At 39.4% G+C, this 18403-nt stretch overlaps 1 protein-coding gene and 1 long non-coding RNA gene across 2 annotated transcripts; one reads left to right on the forward strand and one right to left on the reverse strand.

The window, feature by feature from the left end:
* The first annotated feature begins 199 nt into the window (after window positions 1–199).
* COMMD6 (COMM domain containing 6) lies at window positions 200–15602 on the forward strand. Its single transcript, XM_036011288.1, has 4 exons — window positions 200–333; window positions 423–434; window positions 11909–12061; window positions 14934–15602. Exons 1-4 carry the CDS (start codon window positions 292–294, stop codon window positions 14982–14984), a joined length of 258 nt encoding a protein of 85 aa, XP_035867181.1. The 5' UTR covers window positions 200–291; the 3' UTR covers window positions 14985–15602.
* LOC118497331 lies at window positions 1376–16287 on the reverse strand. The gene is made up of 4 exons (XR_004899857.1): window positions 16207–16287; window positions 13064–13069; window positions 2680–2682; window positions 1376–1387 (listed from the first exon to the last, which is right to left on the reverse strand). It is a non-coding gene; the product is annotated as an uncharacterized LOC118497331 (long non-coding RNA).
* Between the last annotated feature and the right edge of the window lie 2116 nt (window positions 16288–18403).

Below are 18403 nucleotides of genomic sequence, written 5' to 3' on the forward strand. Positions count from 1 at the left end.
CTCGGTAGCACTAGTAGGGGGAGAAGGCATCCTAAAATTAATACGTCCTTTCCTGGCAGGGGATTTCCTAAATATTCGGAACTCAAGTCCTACATTAGTTCATTGTTTTCTAGGTGGCTTCTTTAAACTGACATTTTGTTGACGCTATGGGTGGCTTACACAAAGACTTTAGTTTCCTGCTCTCCCATGCCGGCTGCAAGCGCCAGGGTGCTGGGCCGGGAGGAGGGAGCGGAAGTGCTGCCATCCCGAGGAGCGGTCAGGGGTCTGCGGTCGGATCCCTGGACACGTGCCATGGAGGGGTCTAGCGAACCGCTCTTGGATGCTAAGACCAAGGTAAAGCTTGGCGTAGCATAAACCGGGATCGCGGGCCTGTGGGTCAAAAAAGATCATTCTGTAAATTGTTTTCTCTGCTTCCGTTTCAGGTCACCAACCAGGTGAGTGAGTGATAGCCCCGCCCTGCCTCTGCTAGGGAAGGGGCGGGCTGCTGCACCTGGTCTGACTGCGGCTTGGGGAAGCCGCGTGGAGGAAGCCTCTGCGAACCTTCCCCAGCGTACCCCCTACCCCCCCCCCCCCATCCCCCGGTCGTGTGCAGGTGACTGTCGTTCCCCTGCACCCTGCGTGGCTCCTTCCTGGTTGTACTTGAGATGGTAGCCACTGCAATTATAACTGAACCTCCCCACCAATCCCAGCTGAGAGAGCGCTGACCGACTACTGATCTTTCTTAGGCGCCATTTATTGGAAGCTAGGTACACGGTATTTTAGAATGATTATAAAGGGAAGAAATTATTAAAATTTACAAAGATAGCACCACTAACAGTTTCTTGGTTTTAAAAACCAGTTATTTAAAGTATACTGGAAGACGGAGTGTGTACTTCTTTAACCTTCCAATGTGCATGTATTTATGCTAATAAGGATTTGATTTTTTTTAAGGCATAGCTTAATCCTGTTTCTTTGTTCCAAATGTCCTTGTCCTATTTTAGCTAATAACCGTTTTTAGACAAATAACTTACAACACTCTTCCCAGAAGAAGAGTACTAAAACTAAAGTATTTTAGGTTAGGAGTCACCCAGGTCCATGCAAAATACTATAAGAAAGGGCTGAAATAAGAAATAATAAGAATACAAGGGGCTAAGAGACTGTGTGTCTCCCATTGATCTTGCAGTTTGTTGTCTCCAAAGATTCCTAGGAGGTAGGGGAACTCAGGAATCAACACTCTTACCTGCCCTTGCTCAGAGTTACTGAGTTAGTGCACTGTGCTTCAGTCTTCCTAAATTATCGTATCTCTTCACTTACACTAAATCATGTTTATTTGAGTTACTGAATTATAGGGTTTTTAAAACAAACTTTTTGTTGAGGTATGGGTGTTGTTTACAACAACACAAATGTACTATCTTACAGTTCTGGAGGTCAGAAGTCCAAAATTGGTGTTGTGAGACTAAAAATCAAGGCTTTGGCAGGGCTGTGTTCCTTCTGGGGCCTGGGGGGGGGGGTCTGTTTCCTTGTCTTTTCCATCTTCTGGAGGCTGCTCGCATGGCTTAGCTTGTGGGTTCTGCTTCGATCTTCAAAGCACAGGATTCCAACCTCTGCTTCTGTTGTCACTTCTCTTTCTGCTACCCTCATTGTCAGGTTACCTTGTGCGACTCTGACCCTCCTGCCTCCCTCTTATAAGGACTTTATGGTCACATCGGGCCCACTGGGATAATCAAGGAAACTCCCCGCCTCAACATTCTTAATTTAGTCATATCTACAAAGTCTGTTTTGTCATGTAAGATAACACAACACAGATTTCAGGAATTGGAATGTGGACAACTTTGGGGGGCTGTTCTTCAGCCTGCTACTCATCCCTTCCTTGTGGTCATTCATAAGTTACATGATTGTTTACATCGAAGAAGCCAAGGTAATTTACAAGCAATATTAGAATTATTCTCCTATATTTAGACACAGAGTTGAAATGTATTTTTTAAAAGATCATTTGCAACATTCAGAAAGAAAAAGTACCTTGTAATAACTCTAATAAAAGATGTTTAAAACCTTTATGAAGAGCCCTGTCTGTTGTGGCACAGTGGGTTGAGTGCTAGCCTGTGAACCAAAGGGTCACCAGTTGATTCCCAGTTGGGGCACATGCCTGGGTTGTGGGTGGGGCCCTCTGGGGTGTGTGAGAGGCAACTAATCACAGTATCTCACACATGGGGATGTTTCTCTCCCTCTCTCTCCTTTACCTTCTCTCTAAAAATAAGTAAAATATTTTTTAAAATTTTATAAAGAAAATTACAGAAATTGATAGACTTCCAGTTTCCAGTCCATTGTGTAAGGGTGTTGAAAGTCATCACTTTATCCTAAAAGCAAGCAAAAAGCTGAACAAACTTTAAAAAACAACTCTTCCTAGATTGTTAGAATTGAGGTGACAAAGGTACATCACCTCTCCCAAAATTAAGAAGACAGATGACTATAGAACAGGGGTATCAAACTCATTTTCACTGGGGGCCATATTCAGTCTCGCCTTCAAAGGGTCGAATGTAATTTAGGACTGTATAAACGTAACTGCTCCTTAACTTGGGACAAGGAACTCAGGTACTGCCTCCAGGTAGAAACTAGGTGCTAGGCCGGATAAAACAAGTTGGAGGGCTGGATTTGGCTGCAGGCCTTCTATTTGCCACCTGTGCTATAGAGAATTACAACTTGCTAGAACAGAAACCTCTGCAAAAACCAGTGCCGGGGTAGGAAAGCCTACGCTGTAATTGACAGATTGCTGAGGCTTGGTGTGGACAAGTCTGAGCTGACATCTCAGGGACCTAGTGAGTAGGAGGGCTTCACACTTTGATGAGTTACTTGTAGGAACTCTGAGATTGGAGTTTTTAATTCATAGGTCATGTTCTTTTGGTATTACACTGCTACATAAAATGATCATATCTACTCGAGTAATACAGAAGGAAAAAATTAGCTATAAATCATTTCTGTTTGTGGTATATGCTATTTAAATGTACCAGATACGGCTGACGTGTGGCTATTAAAGTTTGAATTCTTTGAAGGATAATACCTTCTCTCTCTACTCACCAGGATATGAATTATCCAGGTTAACTGGGACCACACCTCCAATGAGAGTTTACAAACCCCCGTATAATCCATCAGCATGCTCTTCTCTCCCTTTAAAAGTAAACTCTAAATCTACCTCCCTTTGCTGCCTCCCGAGTCCAAGCCACCATCCTCTTGCCTAGACTATTGCAATAGGCTCCCAGTCGGATTTCCTTGCTTTCCTTCCTAAACTTAATGCCCTGACCAACAGTCTGGATGACCCTTTTGCAATCAGTGTTAGACCAGTTCTCTCTGCCCAAAGCCTCTTAACAGATTCCTGCCACATTAGAGACAAGTCTTAAATATTTACTTTGGCCCACAGGCCCTTCAAAATGCATTTACTTGCCTATAGTCCCCAAAATGGATTCCTTATCTCTTCCCACTCATGCCCCTCCAGCCTCATGGTTCCCTGTACACATGCCAGGCTTGCTTCTCCCTCTGTCCAGAACACTCGTTTCTCTAGATATCCATGTTGCTTTTTCCTTCACTTAACTCAGGTCTTTTGCTCCTCAACAGCCAGCTCTTCAAAGAGGTCACCGCAGGGTCTATCTAATCAGCCACTTTCGGTCACCCTACCGCCTTACCTTTTTTTAAAACACTTTTTATAATACTATAACTTTATTATATGTTAATTGGCTGGTTTCCCCTCTAGAATGGAAATTCCCGAGGTCAGGAACTTTGTTTTCTTCTTTTCTATAACCACAGTGCATAGTATTGTTTAGCAGATACTAGAATAATGGGGCATTAGACTGAACAAACCACAGGGCTACATTGCCCAGCGCCAGAGGTCTGCAGCTATTTCACATTATGATCCTTAGAATCATTTTTGAAGTAATTCATGATTCCCTAGATACCTAATTAGAGCTCTTCCTAGATGAATGATTGTTCCTGTTTCTGCCACATTTTTTTTTCTTGCCAGTTTTATGGTATAAATTAAAAGAAATATGTTTTATTGATGCTGGTGCCATTTTCCCTCTTCCCATAGATAAGAAATAATGATTAAAATTTTGTACAGATTGTGCAGTGGTTTATAAATGTGTGACTGTTTTGTTCTCTGCACTGGGTTGGATGTTACCATGCACCGACTGCCCTGAGGCAATCGCAGTCTAGCGGACGGGGGCAGAGAAACGAGCCCACAGGTGACTAGTAAACAAAGCAGAATGTTCTAAGTGCTAGGGCCTGAGAAGTGACGTAGAACATTCATAGAAAGGTCAAGTAAACCAGGAAGGACTTCACAGAGCAGGTAGAATTTGAGGGGAGCTTTGAATTTTAAGAGGATGTTGGAGAGTTGTATGCCAAGAGGAATGAACAGCGTGAGCAAAGCTGTCAAGGTTGAAAGTTAATTTACAGAAGGGATGCGGTCCAGTTTGAGTACGAGGAGGAAAGCCCCTGGGAACTGCTGCGACATGACTTCAGTGCTAGGGAGGTGGTTGGTAACTAGCTCTAGAGGCAGGTGACTTGACAGGTTTTCACCTGGTATTTTAGATTTTGTTCATTTGTAAGCAGTATTTAGAGGCTATACGCTGGACTGGAACCGAGAAGAACTACAGGCAAATAACTAATTAGGAGGCTGCAGTAAAATCCAAGGCAAAGTTTTGAAAACAGGCTTTCATAGGTTTGCAGCAGTGAGACTGGGAAGAAGGGAATACACGTCAGTGGCATTGGCTGAAATAAAATCTTGAGTACCTGTCATGTCATACATGTTTTGAATAAGGGAGAGAGAGAAACCAAAGTTGACCAAGGTTCATATGTGAGTCACTAGAAAGTGGGGGTCATCAGTAGAAATGAGCTGAGGATGAAAAACATTTTTGAAAGCAAACAACTAGAACAGGAACAGAACCACGGAAATGGAGGTCACGTGGAGGGTTAGCAACAGGGGGGTGGGAGGAGGAGAGAGGGGGAAAAGGTACAGAGAATAAGTAGCATAGATTGTAGGCTGAAAATAGACAGGGGGAGGGTAAGACAAGTATGGGAAATGTAGAAGCTAAAGAACTTATAAGTATGACACATGGACATGACTAAAAGAGGGATATGGGTGGGAGAGGGTGTACAGGGTGGAGGGAAGTGAAAGGGGGAAAACAGGACAACTGTAATAGCATAATCAATAAAATATATTAAAAATACAAGAAAAACATTTTTGAGGGGAGATGACAATGTTTGCTGTAGCTGGGTAGTTATGCTGTGAACTTACTAGAAGTGAAAGTGTGTCATGGGAAAGACTATTTTGCTGTTATTATTTTCACATCTCAGAGGTAAGTGGTTACTTGAATTTTTTTTTTTTTGGTTATTTGTATTTGCTAAAATTCCCGTCAACTAATATAGTTCAGATTCTATAGTTACAAGGGTACACTTTTGATAAGTCACGTGTCATGTTCTTACTGATTATTTTCTGCACATTGTTTTGTTGTACTTGAGTTATCTATTGCTGCATATCAAACCCAGAACGTCATGACCTGAACTGTTTTCATTATCTCCTGTGACGCTGGGTTAACTGGGTTTAGCTGGGTGGTGGTTCCTACTCCCTGTCCTTTCAGCCACAGCTTCAGTCATCGAGGAGCCTAACTGGGCTGGAAATCAAGAGGGCTCGCTCACACGGCTCAGTAATGACTTTGGCTGTGAGCTCAGCCAGAGCTGATGATTGGAGTGACTTGATTCTCCTTCACACGGCTGTCCACATCATGGTGGCTGGGTTCCAGGAGGGAAAGTCCCAAGGCCAGCATTCCATGGAGAAAGAGACACACACTTACAGTTGTCCTAAGGCCTATAGTCAGGGATTCCAGAGCCTCTTCCGCCGTATCCTGCTGGTCAGAGCAGTCACAGGGACAGCTCAGATTCATGCAGAGGGAAAATGTGCTCCATTTTTTTTTTACTTTATTTTATTTTTAAAGATTTTATTTATTTATTTTTAGAGAGGAGGAGGGAGGAAGAAAGAGAGGGAGAAAAACATCAATGTGTGGTTGCCTCTGGCACATTCCCTACTGGGGAACCTGGCCCGCAACCCCGGAATGTGCCGTAGACTGGGAATCGAACCAGTGACCCTTTGGTTTGCAGGCCGGCATTCAACCTACTGAGCCACACCAGCCAGGGCCAAGCTCCATTTCTTGATGTGAGGAGCATTGTGTGCATATACTAATTTTTAGGTGCCATCTTTGTTCTAAATGTATTAATTCAATAAATACTTAATTGGAACATTCACTTTGTACCAGATATTATCTTAGGAGATTCAGTACTAAACGAAGTCGATAATGCTCTTGCTATCTTGAAGGTTAACATAATAATATCCAATAATGATAACTGCTGTTAAGAAAATAAAGCAAAGTGTAGAGGAAGGTGCCATTAGACAAGATAAGGAAGGCTGGCAACTTAGCAGATGCTTACTTGAGCTAGAGTTTATATGAATTCTCAAGCAGAAATTTGCTAATAACGCATGCCTTAATCAGTTGCCACATGTGTGCTAACACAGGTGTAGCACAGGGCCGTCCAGTAGAGCTCTCTGCAGTGGTGGGCGCGTTCTCTGCTGGCACCGTCCACTGAGGTAGCACCAGCCTTCTGTGGTGGCTGAGCACTTGATATGTAGCTAGTGCAACTGAGAACTGAATTGTTTTATTCTGTTTAATTTTACTGAACTTAAATAGTCACATGTGGCTCATGGGTGCTGTATTGGACAGCTCAGATCTAGTAAGTAGAAGATGCGTGGCATTCTTGTCCTATTCCAGTCCTAGCTACTTTCCTGACCTACTAGAACTTAGTTTATTTCCAAACAGTGATCATGTTGCAGTGAGGTATAATTAAAAATGTGTGGAGTATGGATGGAATCAGGCAGATTTGGATTTGAATAACCAGCTCTACTAGTTTTGTGTCCTTGGATGAGTTGTTTAATCAGTCTTTTCTTTTCTTTTCTTTTTTTAAATATATTTTATTGATTATGCTATTACAGTTGTCCCATTTCCCCCTTCACTCCCCTCCACCCTGTACCCCCCTCCCACCCACGTTCCCCCCTTTAGTCCATGTCCATGTGTCATACTTATGAGTTCTTTAGCTTCTACATTTCCTGTACTATTCTTGCCCTCCCCCTATCTATTTTCAACCTACATTCTATGCTACTTATTCTCTATATCTTTTCCCCCTCGCTCCTCCTCCTACCCCTACTGCTAGCCCCCCATGTGCCCTCCATTTCTGTTGTTCTGTTCCTATTCTAGTTGTTTGCTTAGTTTCTTTTGGTTTTGCTTTAGGTGTGGTTGTTAATAATTGTGAGTTTGCTGTCCTTTTACTATACATGTCTTTTCTTTATCTTCTTTTCTTAGATAAGTCCCCTTAGCATTTCATAAAGTAAGGGCTTGGTGATGATGAACTCCTTTAATTTGACCTTATCTGAAAAGCACTTTATCTTCTCTTCCATTCTAAATGAGAGCTTTGCTGGATAGAGCAATCTGGGATGCAGGTCCTTGTCTTTCATGACTTGGAATATTTCTTTCCAGCCCCTTCTTGCCTGTAAGGTCTCTTTGGAGAAATCAGCTGACAGTCTGATGGGAACTCCTTTGTAGGTGACTGTCCCCTTATCTCTTGCTGCGTCTAGGATTCTCTCCTTCGTTTTTACCTTGGCTAAAGTAATTATGATGTGCCTTGGTGTGTTTCTTTTTGGGTCCAACTTCTTTGGGGCTCTCTGCACTCCTTGGATTTCTTGGAAGACTGTTCCCTTTGCCAGTTTGGGAAAGTTCTCCTTTATTATTTGTTCAAATGACTTTTCCACTAGTTGGTCCTCCCCTTCTGGTACCCCTATAATTCGGATGTTGGAACGTTTAAAGGTGTCCTCGATGGTCTTAAGCTTTTCGTCGATTTTTTGAATTCTTATTTCATCATGCTTTCCTGCTTGGTTGATTCTATCTTCCTTCTGGTCCACTGTGTTGTTTTGAGACTCAGATTCCTTCCTTTCACTATTGGCTCTCCTCCGTGTATCATCCTGCATCCCTTTTATGGTAATCTGCATTTTTTCATGTAATTTGCATCCAAAATCAACCAGTTCTGTGAGCTTCCTGATCACCAGTGTTTTGAACTGTGCATCTGATAGATTGGCTATTTCTTGGTCACTCAAAATAATGAGTCCTGGGGGACTGATCTGTTCCGCTGGAAACATGTCTTCTGTCTTTCCCTGTCTCTCCTATTATTTTATTTATTTATTTCTAATCAGTCTTTTCCTCAGCACTTTTGAGAGAGTTCAGTGGTGTGCAGAACACTTGCAATTCCTTTCATTTCAAAACTTTGATTGAAAACAGAACAGAAAAGTGTGTATTTTGTGACTCTAGCTATAAAAATTACATACAGATAAAGACTTGAAATGGAGACACAGGAATAAGAAACAGGTTTTAGGATGGAGTTGTGCGTGAATAATTAGAAAATTATTTTTCTAATTTTCTCCTATGTTGTGTTTTGAAAAATAAAAAATAAATTTAAACTGAAATGGTCTTTTATCAATTTTATCCTTATGGGCAGTGTTTATGGTGATGTTTTTATATTACTAATAATTTCAGCTACCCTACCAGTTAATTTTTAGTGTGTCTGACTACAACTAATTTCTTTGTTCACCTTTTAACCTACATGTGCTTTCTGATTATTTTTCTTTCTATTTGTTTCACTTCTGGATGTTTGTATGTTTTTTCACTATTCACTTTTTTGCATGTTTTCTTCATAAATTATTTTCTTCATTCTAGAATTTTGAGGCTACATTACTTCATTCTTAAAATTGTCCATAGTGATATGGTTCTGTTTTGATTTTTTTGTTTGTTTTATTTCTTTTAAATATCTATGCAGTTAATTCTTATTTAAGGCTAACCCACATTTATTAAAAGATTTGCTTTTAATTTACATGCAAATGTTCAGTTTAGTATTTGGGGACTTCTCATCTCATAAATCTAATCCCAGCTTTCTTTAACCAATGAATACTAACTTTGCACGTTAAGTGTCTGAATGGCAGCTCTCCAAATTGCTTCACCTGCGAGTTTCTCCGCTGTAATAGTCCGTGGATTCCCACATTATGTTCCTTAATTGCTTTCCTGCTTGAAATGTTCTAGATAATTGAAAGTTTTATTTCAAACTTCGAGAGTCACATAAGCAGTGTTTTACTCTGCCGTTTTACTGTGGACAGTAAAAATGGAACTTCTTGCATGAAGGAGTTGTACAGGCTGAGTAAGTTTAAAAAGTGTCCAGTTAAACTTTTGGACATCACCACTGAACTTTTCTTGGTTTTGTTTCCATATTTCCTACAAAAGCCTTCCACTTGAAGACAGATCAATGTGCTGTTCCTTAACCAGACAGTGATTATTTTCATCTCTGCTTGGTGAAGCTTAATATTTATTCATCATTTAGTCTTGCACTGTATTATTTATGTATTTATGGAATATATGAATAAGCTGCATTTTTGCTCAGTTTCAGTTCTGTTTATTCCCCAAACTGAGTTGAACGCTGTCCCTTTTGTACCGCTTTCCCTTGACCGCCCTAGCCTCGAGTAACTTTTTCTTTTCAGCCAGGAGCCCACCGACTTCTGTCCCCACCCTGCACTGAGTTCAAAATAACATATATCCAGAACATATGGACAGTTTAATGAATTATTTTAATTTTTCCAGTTTTATTGAAATACCGTTGACCTAGAGCACTGTGTAAGTCGCAGGGGTGCCCGACCTTCTGGTGTCTCTAAGCCTTACTGGGAGAAGAGTTGTCTTGGGCCACGCATTAAATACATTGCGACACGTAATCACAAAAAAGGTCTCATAATGTTTTAGGTAAATCTATGATTTTGTGTTGGGTCACATTCATAGCCATCCTGAGCCGCATTTGGCCTGCAGGCCGCAGGTTGGGCACACCTGCTTAAGGTATACTAGATAGTGACTCAGCAGACATATTCTGTGAAAAGATTACTACCGTAATTTTAGTTAACCTTCATCTCCTTGTATAGTTACTGAAAAAGGAAGAGTAATTTAAAGTGAACATCTGTGTAACCACAATCAAAACTCAAGAAATGGAGCATTAACAATACCTAGAAGTCTAACCACATGCCCCTCCACAGTCAACCCTGTTCCTTCCCTCCTATCTTTTTGTGATAATCATATTCTTGCTTCTTATAGTTTTGCCATCTATGTATGCATGCCTAAGCTATTTTCTATTCTTTAAGTTTAAGCGTTATGTTATGGAATCACATAACACTTTGACTTGTTGCTTTTGGTATTTTTGATGTTGAGTGTAGCTGAAGTTCATTCATTTGCATTGCTGTACAGCATTTCATTTATCTGCTCCATTACTGATGTCCGTTTGAGCTGTTTATAATTTAGGGCTATTAGGAATAAAGCTACCAGGAACGTTCTGGTATAGGTATCCTGTGAATGCATGCACAAGTTTTTCTAGGTTATATTTGTAGTTGAATCACTGGATCACAAGGTGTGTATAACTTCGCCTTCCCCATATAAAGCCAGTTTTCCAAAAGACTGGCCCAATTTAGACTCCCGTCAACAGCACATGACACTTCCTTTTTCCTGACACTTAGATTTGTCAGACTTATAATTTGGCATTTTGGTAGGTGTGTAGTGGTAGTTCATTGTGATTTAAATTTGCATTTCCTGTTTCCTTTTCGTATGCTTATTCAGTTGTAGTTCTTCTGTTATGTATCCACTATCTTTATTTTTGTATGGGGCACTTTTATATAAAATGTACATGTACAGTCTTTTTACTTATTAAATACATTCATCTTTTATCAGCACCATCCTGACCTTAACGGCATAGTTGATTGGTTCAAGTCTAGTCTGAGACAGGAGGAAATATTGGTCCTCACACCAATCCCACCTTTTATAAAAAGAAATTTATTAACAAGCAAATTTTTTACACAACCAGCATTAATTTGGTAGCAGAAGGTATCAGTCAGTAGATAAGTATTTTTGGTGGGTGCCTGCTAATTCCTCCACCCATGGTCTTGTGTTTTGGAGCTGGCATTAGGAGCTGCAGTTAGCCCGTCCTGTTTTATGCCATAGCAGCACTGAGTGATCATGGACAGGAATTAGCTACAAAGTACTGAGGCAGCCAGTAGTCAGTAAGCATGTAATTTTTGGAGTCAAACAGACTGGTTTCAGTTCTGATTCCAGAAATGCGTGACCTTGTGCTCGTTACTTAAGCTCTCTGAAATTCAGTTGTGTCATCTGCAAAATGGAAATAATAGCCTATAATGTGATGACTCAAGGGAGGCATTTAATACATGTAAACAGCATAGCACATCATCTGGCTGGTGTCCATCATCAACAGTGATGAAATGCAAAACCACCTGTCACCTGGTATTTACGGTCATGTCCGGTTTCAGGCTGAGGACGGTGGTGAGGAAAGAACCTGGAATGGTTCCCATGTGTGTCTCAAGTAAATATGAAGATGGTATATAATTCATCTTCCATTGTAGGGCTTTTAGGTTGTAGAATGGGGGGAGGCATACATGGAACAGGACAGAGAAGAGACAGACCAAACCCCTTGGAGTCCCCTTAAGTGCAGGAGCAAAATGAAGGGCAAACCAATACTGCCGCATCTTCCTTCCACTTCCATTAATTACACATCTGTCTGGTGGAGGTTGTTGGGTTTTGTTTTGTTTCCTTTTGTAATTATGACAGTATTGTTTGCTAGCTCTGTTTATACATCCCTTATTGCCCCTCTCCCTTTGGTTGGTTTTCCTCTAGCAATAGGAGAGTGAAGATACTTTCTTTCATTATGTTTGGCAAGAGTTGAATGCGAGAGCAGTAAAATTAAATAAACACCTGCATTCAGGGCAGTGTTATTACCAATGCATTGTTCTGTGCCGTTTTCATTACAGCTTGTCGATTTTCAGTGGAAACTGGGGATGGCTGTGAGCTCCGACAGCTGCAGGTCTCTCAAGTACCCCTATGTCGCGGTGATGCTGAAAGTGGCGGATCAGTCGGGCCAAGTAAAGAGCAAGTCTTTTGAAATGACCATTCCACAGTTTCAGGTTTGCAATTTGACTCATTCAATTTTAGGTCATTGTTCTGTAATTGCTGCTTAAAGTAAAATTTTTCTTACGGGAGAATATTAATTGTTTTTATTTGTAGTTGTTTTGGTGTGCCTTACATTTATTAATATGAAAGATATGAATTTATTTTCTCTGGGAATTTGAGAAATTATTTTCAATGTAATATGCTGGATTTGTGTACTGTGACTCTCACAGTGCTCTTGTATAATAATATGTTTAGGAAGTTCTCATCTTCTCAGGCAGGATATTTACTTTGCTTTTAACTGTTTCATTCTTACTCTTTAGGCTTAATATCCAAGAAGGATAAGCTAAATGAAGCTTATTTTGAATAGTGTTGACCTTGAATCTTCTGACTAATGGTGATTATAAAATGCAGATCAGAGCACCAATACTTGATGACTAGTTCTATTAGCTAGTGATTTGAGTAACTCAGTAGTCATTTTATTCATATCATTCTACCTCTTTTCAATAAGGAAGGAAGAAAAAAGGGGGTAGGTGAGAAATTAAATTTTCTTTTAAATGTACATACAGGGAAATGTTTTGTCATTGACTAACACAGGCTTTTATTTTTGTTTGATTTCTTCCTGAGTGAATAGATAAGAATCTTCACAGCAGTAGGTACTCTAAAAAACCTCTCGTGTACCACTTTAGGATACTTTTGATTTCTCCTTTTACAGACTACACTTTCCCCCTCACCTTTATTAAGGTCTAATTGACAAATAAAAATTTTATATATCTAAGGTGTACAGGTGAGGTTTTGGTACACATATACATTGTGAAATGATCGCCACAATTAAACTAATTAAAATATCCGTCAACTCACATAGTTACCTTCTTTGTGTGTCTGTGTGCTGAGAACATTGAAGATCTGCTCTCCTAGCAAATTTCGTGTATATAATACATTACTGTTAACTGATCATCATGCTGCACATTAGGTCTCCAGACTTAGTCATCTTATAACTTGAAGTTTGTATCTTTGACAAACATCTTCTACTCTCTGTTACTATGAGTTCCACTTTTTAGATTGCACGTGTAAGTGAGAGCATGCAGTGTTTGTCTTTCTGTGTCTGCCTTATTTCACTCAGCATAATGTCCTTCATTCATGTTGTCAAAGAAGCAGCATTTCCTTCTTTTTCAGGATGAACAGGATTCTGTTGTGTATATGTATGTGTATGTATATATATTTAGCATACCAAGGTATGGTATATATAACCAAGGTATGGTTTTTTTTCCCCTTTAATTTCTTTCTTTTAAAACTGAAATCTCTGCTTTAGAACAAAAAGTAATGGTCACAGATGCAACATTAATAATGCTAATTAGCGTCTCAAAAGGAATTAGGGCTTGGTTGAAAGGAAATAAGTGTAGTAGATTGTGATATGTGAGTAGCCAAGTGAATATAAGGACCCAATCAATTGCAAAAGAATTATAGGTTTCAGTTCACTTTGTAATTCCGAATCCTGGCCTTGTTCTTACTTTTCTGTGCTGCATTTATGCTCTCTGATTCCACCTCCAGAATGTTATTTCCTCATAATAATAAAACCACAAACTCTTTTAAAGTTAGTGTTTACATGGTTTAAAATCTACCCAGGCAAACAGTCTGTTAGTCACATTACAGGACTGAGACTGTGGGAACATTCTTCAAACTTTTACTTTATATCCTTTTTGTAGCTGAAATTTTGATCAACAATGTATGTTTTTAAAGAAATAGTTACACCCTACTTCATTCCACAATCAATTTACATATGAATTAAAACAAAATACATTCTTAAGTAACAATAAAGAATTAAGGCCAAAGAAGAAGAAAAATGCAAATGTGTAAATCATTAGAGGGAATCCTAATTGCTGAAATTAAATTTTTATTTTACTTTATTGACCTTTCTTCGAATATTTATTCCTGATGTCCTTTTCCTCCTTCTACTCTGGTAAGTACACTTTTCTAATGAGTTAAGTAAACAATTGGTACTTACCATATTATGTGCAAAATTCATTAATTCAACATTTACTTGAGAAAATTATCTGAGAAGCTTCTTGCCCTGATAGATTTGATAAGCTGTAAGACAATGGACAAGTGAATAAAAACGCTTACTATATAATTGCAAATCATAATAAGTAAGCACTGTTGTAGGAGGTACGAATTATAATGAGCCTGAAATGTCAGATTAATTTAAAAACAACAAAAACAAAATTAAACCTACCTTAGAACCTCTACCTAAGCAATCAGGCAGGTTGGAAAATTTATCACTGCAATTAAAATTTAAATTTGCCTCCTGCTTCCTAGCAAGGTTGAAAGGAGGAAGACAGAATTTGTTTGATTCCCCTCTTACCTGTGATGTGAATGAAGAAGATGACTTCTACAGGAGAGTGATCAGACTAGCTCAATTTTTAAATGAAAGAAGAATGAGCTTCTACCATTCAAGCCATTATCAGTGTTGGGTCTCTGCTATTATAATGGGACCCTTACCTTAGACAAAACAGTCCCTGTTACCCTGAAATCCAGTCTTGCACTAGATTTAAAGTGATTTGAGGCCTGGAAACCAAATTGTCGTCTTTTTGTTTTTATCTTCGGTTTCTAGGACAGTGCTGGGTAGTTAATAAATCTTTCTGGTGTGATCTCAAAAGAACTTTCTCATATGCATTTTTGAAAAGTTGAGTTGTGTGCTAATTATCCAATTCTGCTTTAGTACCAAATTATACCTCTTTGTTTTTGAGAATAACCTTCTATAATAGATGAGAATATAATATCAAAATGTAATCTTAATATGTTTTATAGCCTCTGGTGGTCAGATATTATTAGAAGAACTACTTAAATTACCTCTGAAAGCAAAATTAATGTTATTTTTCTCCTTTCCAGAATTTCTACAGACAGTTCAAGGAAATTGCTGCAATTATTGAAACTGTGTGAACACAGAGCACTTGGTTGAAAAATTGCTGCCAGAGTTCTAAAATTATGGACTTCACTTTCTGCAATGTAACTGTATGCGGATCAGATGATATTTATTGAAAGAATTACACTTTTGTTTTTCCCTTTTTTAAATAAAAACATTAGACAAACAGGAATTAGGTAAGAGGTGATCAATGTAGTTATCAATGTGAATATACTAAAAGCCACCAAATTGAACACTTTAAAGGGGGAACTCAGTGAATTACATCTCCATAAATAAATAAAACAAGTGAATGATTGAAAATATGGAAAAGGATGACATTTCCTTATAAATCCAGTGTTATAACATTCCATTACTACAGAAGCAATCCGCGAGAAGAGTGAGGCTGCTCTTCTCAAACACTTGAAATCAGGGTAGGATTGACCATTGTTTCCTTATGTTAGCCAAGCATTCAGTTGTTTCTGTTTTTCATATTTACAGAAAGTTCCAATACATGCACAGAGAAAGAAAGATGAGTTTTATTCTGAGTTCTGTATTCAACTGAGTTAACCTGTTAGCACAAGTTATTGTTTTACATGATCTCCATTGAATTTAAATTTACAAAACACTTGTTAAAATATTTTATCATTTTTTATGGTTAAAAAAATTTTTTTGCATTGACCCTTTTTTATTTTTAAATTTATTTTATTGTTGTTCAAGTACAGTTGTCCGCCTTTCCCCCCACCACTCCCCCCGCCCCCAATTGTTAAGATATTTTATAAAGCACAGCAGTCAACACATGTAGCATTGCTTAGGAGTAAACAAAGCGATTATTGGAATAGACTAGGTGGCCCAGAAATAATTTGGACAAGGATAGTATTTCATTTGCATGGGAAAACATTATTATTTAATAAATCATACTAGTAGTCACAAAATATGCAAAAGGAAATTCCAGATAGATTAATGACTTAAGTGGAAAAGATAAAAATTATAAGTCTTGGGCCCTGGCTAGCATAGCTCAGTGGATTGAGCACGGGCTGCGAACCAAAGCATCGCAGGTTCAATTCCCAGTCAGGGCACATGCCTGGGTTGCAGACCATGCCCCCCAGCAACCGCACATTGATGATTCTCTCTCTCTCTCTTTCTCCCTCCCTTCCCTCTCAAAAAAATAAATAAAAAAAATATTATAAGTCTTAGAGAATATTTATGTTAACTAAGGTTTGGGAAGATAGCAACCCAACAGCAAGAAGAGAAAACATAAACGTGTAGAAAAATAATGAGCCATAAACAAAGACAAATGCTAAGTTGATGTGTAAGTTCTTGTTCTGGAAGACAAATTGCTTTAAATATTTTAAGTAGGAAGAGATTTTATACAAGAAATTAGATGTTCACTAAACTGTCAGAAAGACTGAGGGAGAAACTGCTGGCTTTCAGAAATCCAGTAGTAGGAGAATTTCAGGGAAAGCCTCCGCCAGTAATCTCCACACTGCAGGACGTCACCTAGAAGCCATGGTACGTGCCACTTCTGCCGTCTGTCAACACTCGCCTCATTGAATGAAAGTTAAACTGGGGCCCTGCTGACACACATTTAATCAACTGAGTTTTCTGGGTTTAGTGGCTCCTGAGGGGAGATTGGGAAGAGTGAGAACAGTGCTCAGTATTTTCACCCTGTTGGCAGAAATAGGACTTAAGGTCTTTTCACAAAGCGATTACACACACATCACATAGAAATTTTACAGTCCAGGGGAATATGTTTTTTGGAATAAAGTCACCAATATATTTGGCAAAATTGGCTAAAGGCCAGTCTACATCCTCTGTGCCTGTAGAAAGACTGCATTTCCCAGCCTTCATTGCAGTTACTCGGATCACGTGTTTGGGTTGTAGCCAGTGGGTTTGGGGCAGGAGTGTCTTAATTTACGCCACATCCAGCCTTCCTCTTAAATCTTCCTTGTCCTCTTCCAGCCCTCTCCCACCTTTGATGCTGACAGTGAATCAGGACTGTGAGATAGGAAAACCGTGCATGATAAGGGGGGTCCCGGAAGCACTATTGGAGGCAAACTGTACAAGAACAAGAACAGCCTGACCTGCTTCGGACAGTAGTGTGAGCTAGAAACAAACATTGTCAGCTGGTCAGATTTTTGGATAACACAAAATATCAATATATGTATGAAGATTTTTATTGTGGCATTTTCAGTGGCAAAAGGCAAAATGAAGGAAATACAGCAAAGAATACCTGTCAGTAAGGAAATGGTTGAACGAATTTGGGATATTTATCTTACGGAGTGAGAGCTGCTCAGAATCGCCTCTGGGATGTTATCAATACTCTACACATTGTTATGGTTTACGAAATTTTTTAACAATGCATCCATACATTTGAACATTTAATGGAAAATTAAGAAAGGTGGAAGGAAGGCTACCAGGTTGTAAGCACTGGTAGGGATGATATCGAGACAAGGAGAGGAAGAACAATTAAAGTTTTTTTCTTGTTGTTTTAAGTCCATGATACGGTTTAAAAAAATACTTGAAAATACATCATTTTTTAAAAAGTACTTGTTTTTAAGTATGCTTTTGAAAAGCTCATGTAGTTTTTTTAATGGTATAATGTTTTCGTATTTTAATTGAAATATGTAGTGTCTATGAAACAAAATTATTTGTGAACTGCCTCCTCAACCAGGATAGACAAACTTGAAATGCATCAAACACAGGCCTCACTGTGCTTTAGAAGTGGTGACCCCAGCTGGGCCTTACATTTTGGTTGGCACCACTGTCAAAAACTTCATGTCGCCCAGCTCAGTGGATTGAGCTTGGACTGCAAACCAAAGTGTCGCAGGTTCAATTCCCAGTCAGGACACATGCCTGGGTTGCAGGCCATGGCCCCCAGCAACTGCACATTGATGTTTCTCTCTTTCTCCCTCCCCTCTCTAAAAATAAATAAAATCTTAAAAAAAAAACCAAAAAACTTCATGTCTACCTCTTACCTGTTTCCTCTTCTGATCCCCCACCTTGGGAAATGGATGTCCTTTTCAAACACCCCTCAGCATTTCTGCAGGTCTCTTACGTAAACCTACTTTCTTTGTCCTCCGCTAGGTAGCACACTCCTATGAGGAGCTCAAGTCCAAGGTCTGCTGCTGCCCTCCTGTACACTTGACAAGTCAGCCAGCTGGTCATTCAGGCTTAGGAACTGCCATCAGATGTACTCAATTACCCACTGTCTGGGTACTAGCCCGTTAGTGAGAAGCCACATCCTCTTCTCTGTTTCTTCCATCATGCAGGGCACCAGTTTCATTGTATTCCCAGAAATAACAGTAGAAACCCACCCACCACCAATCTGGGTTAAAACAACACACTTCCCTTTCCAGACTGTGCATGGGGTCTCTCCACCTCCTACCCACCCCAATTTAACGTCTATTCTCCCTTCTCGCACTTGCAGTGTCTAAGGTTATATGCAAAGATGTCCAGT

The sequence above is a fragment of the Phyllostomus discolor genome, chromosome 11 (assembly GCF_004126475.2).
Source record: "Phyllostomus discolor isolate MPI-MPIP mPhyDis1 chromosome 11, mPhyDis1.pri.v3, whole genome shotgun sequence".
Taxonomy (NCBI): Eukaryota; Metazoa; Chordata; class Mammalia; order Chiroptera; family Phyllostomidae; genus Phyllostomus; species Phyllostomus discolor.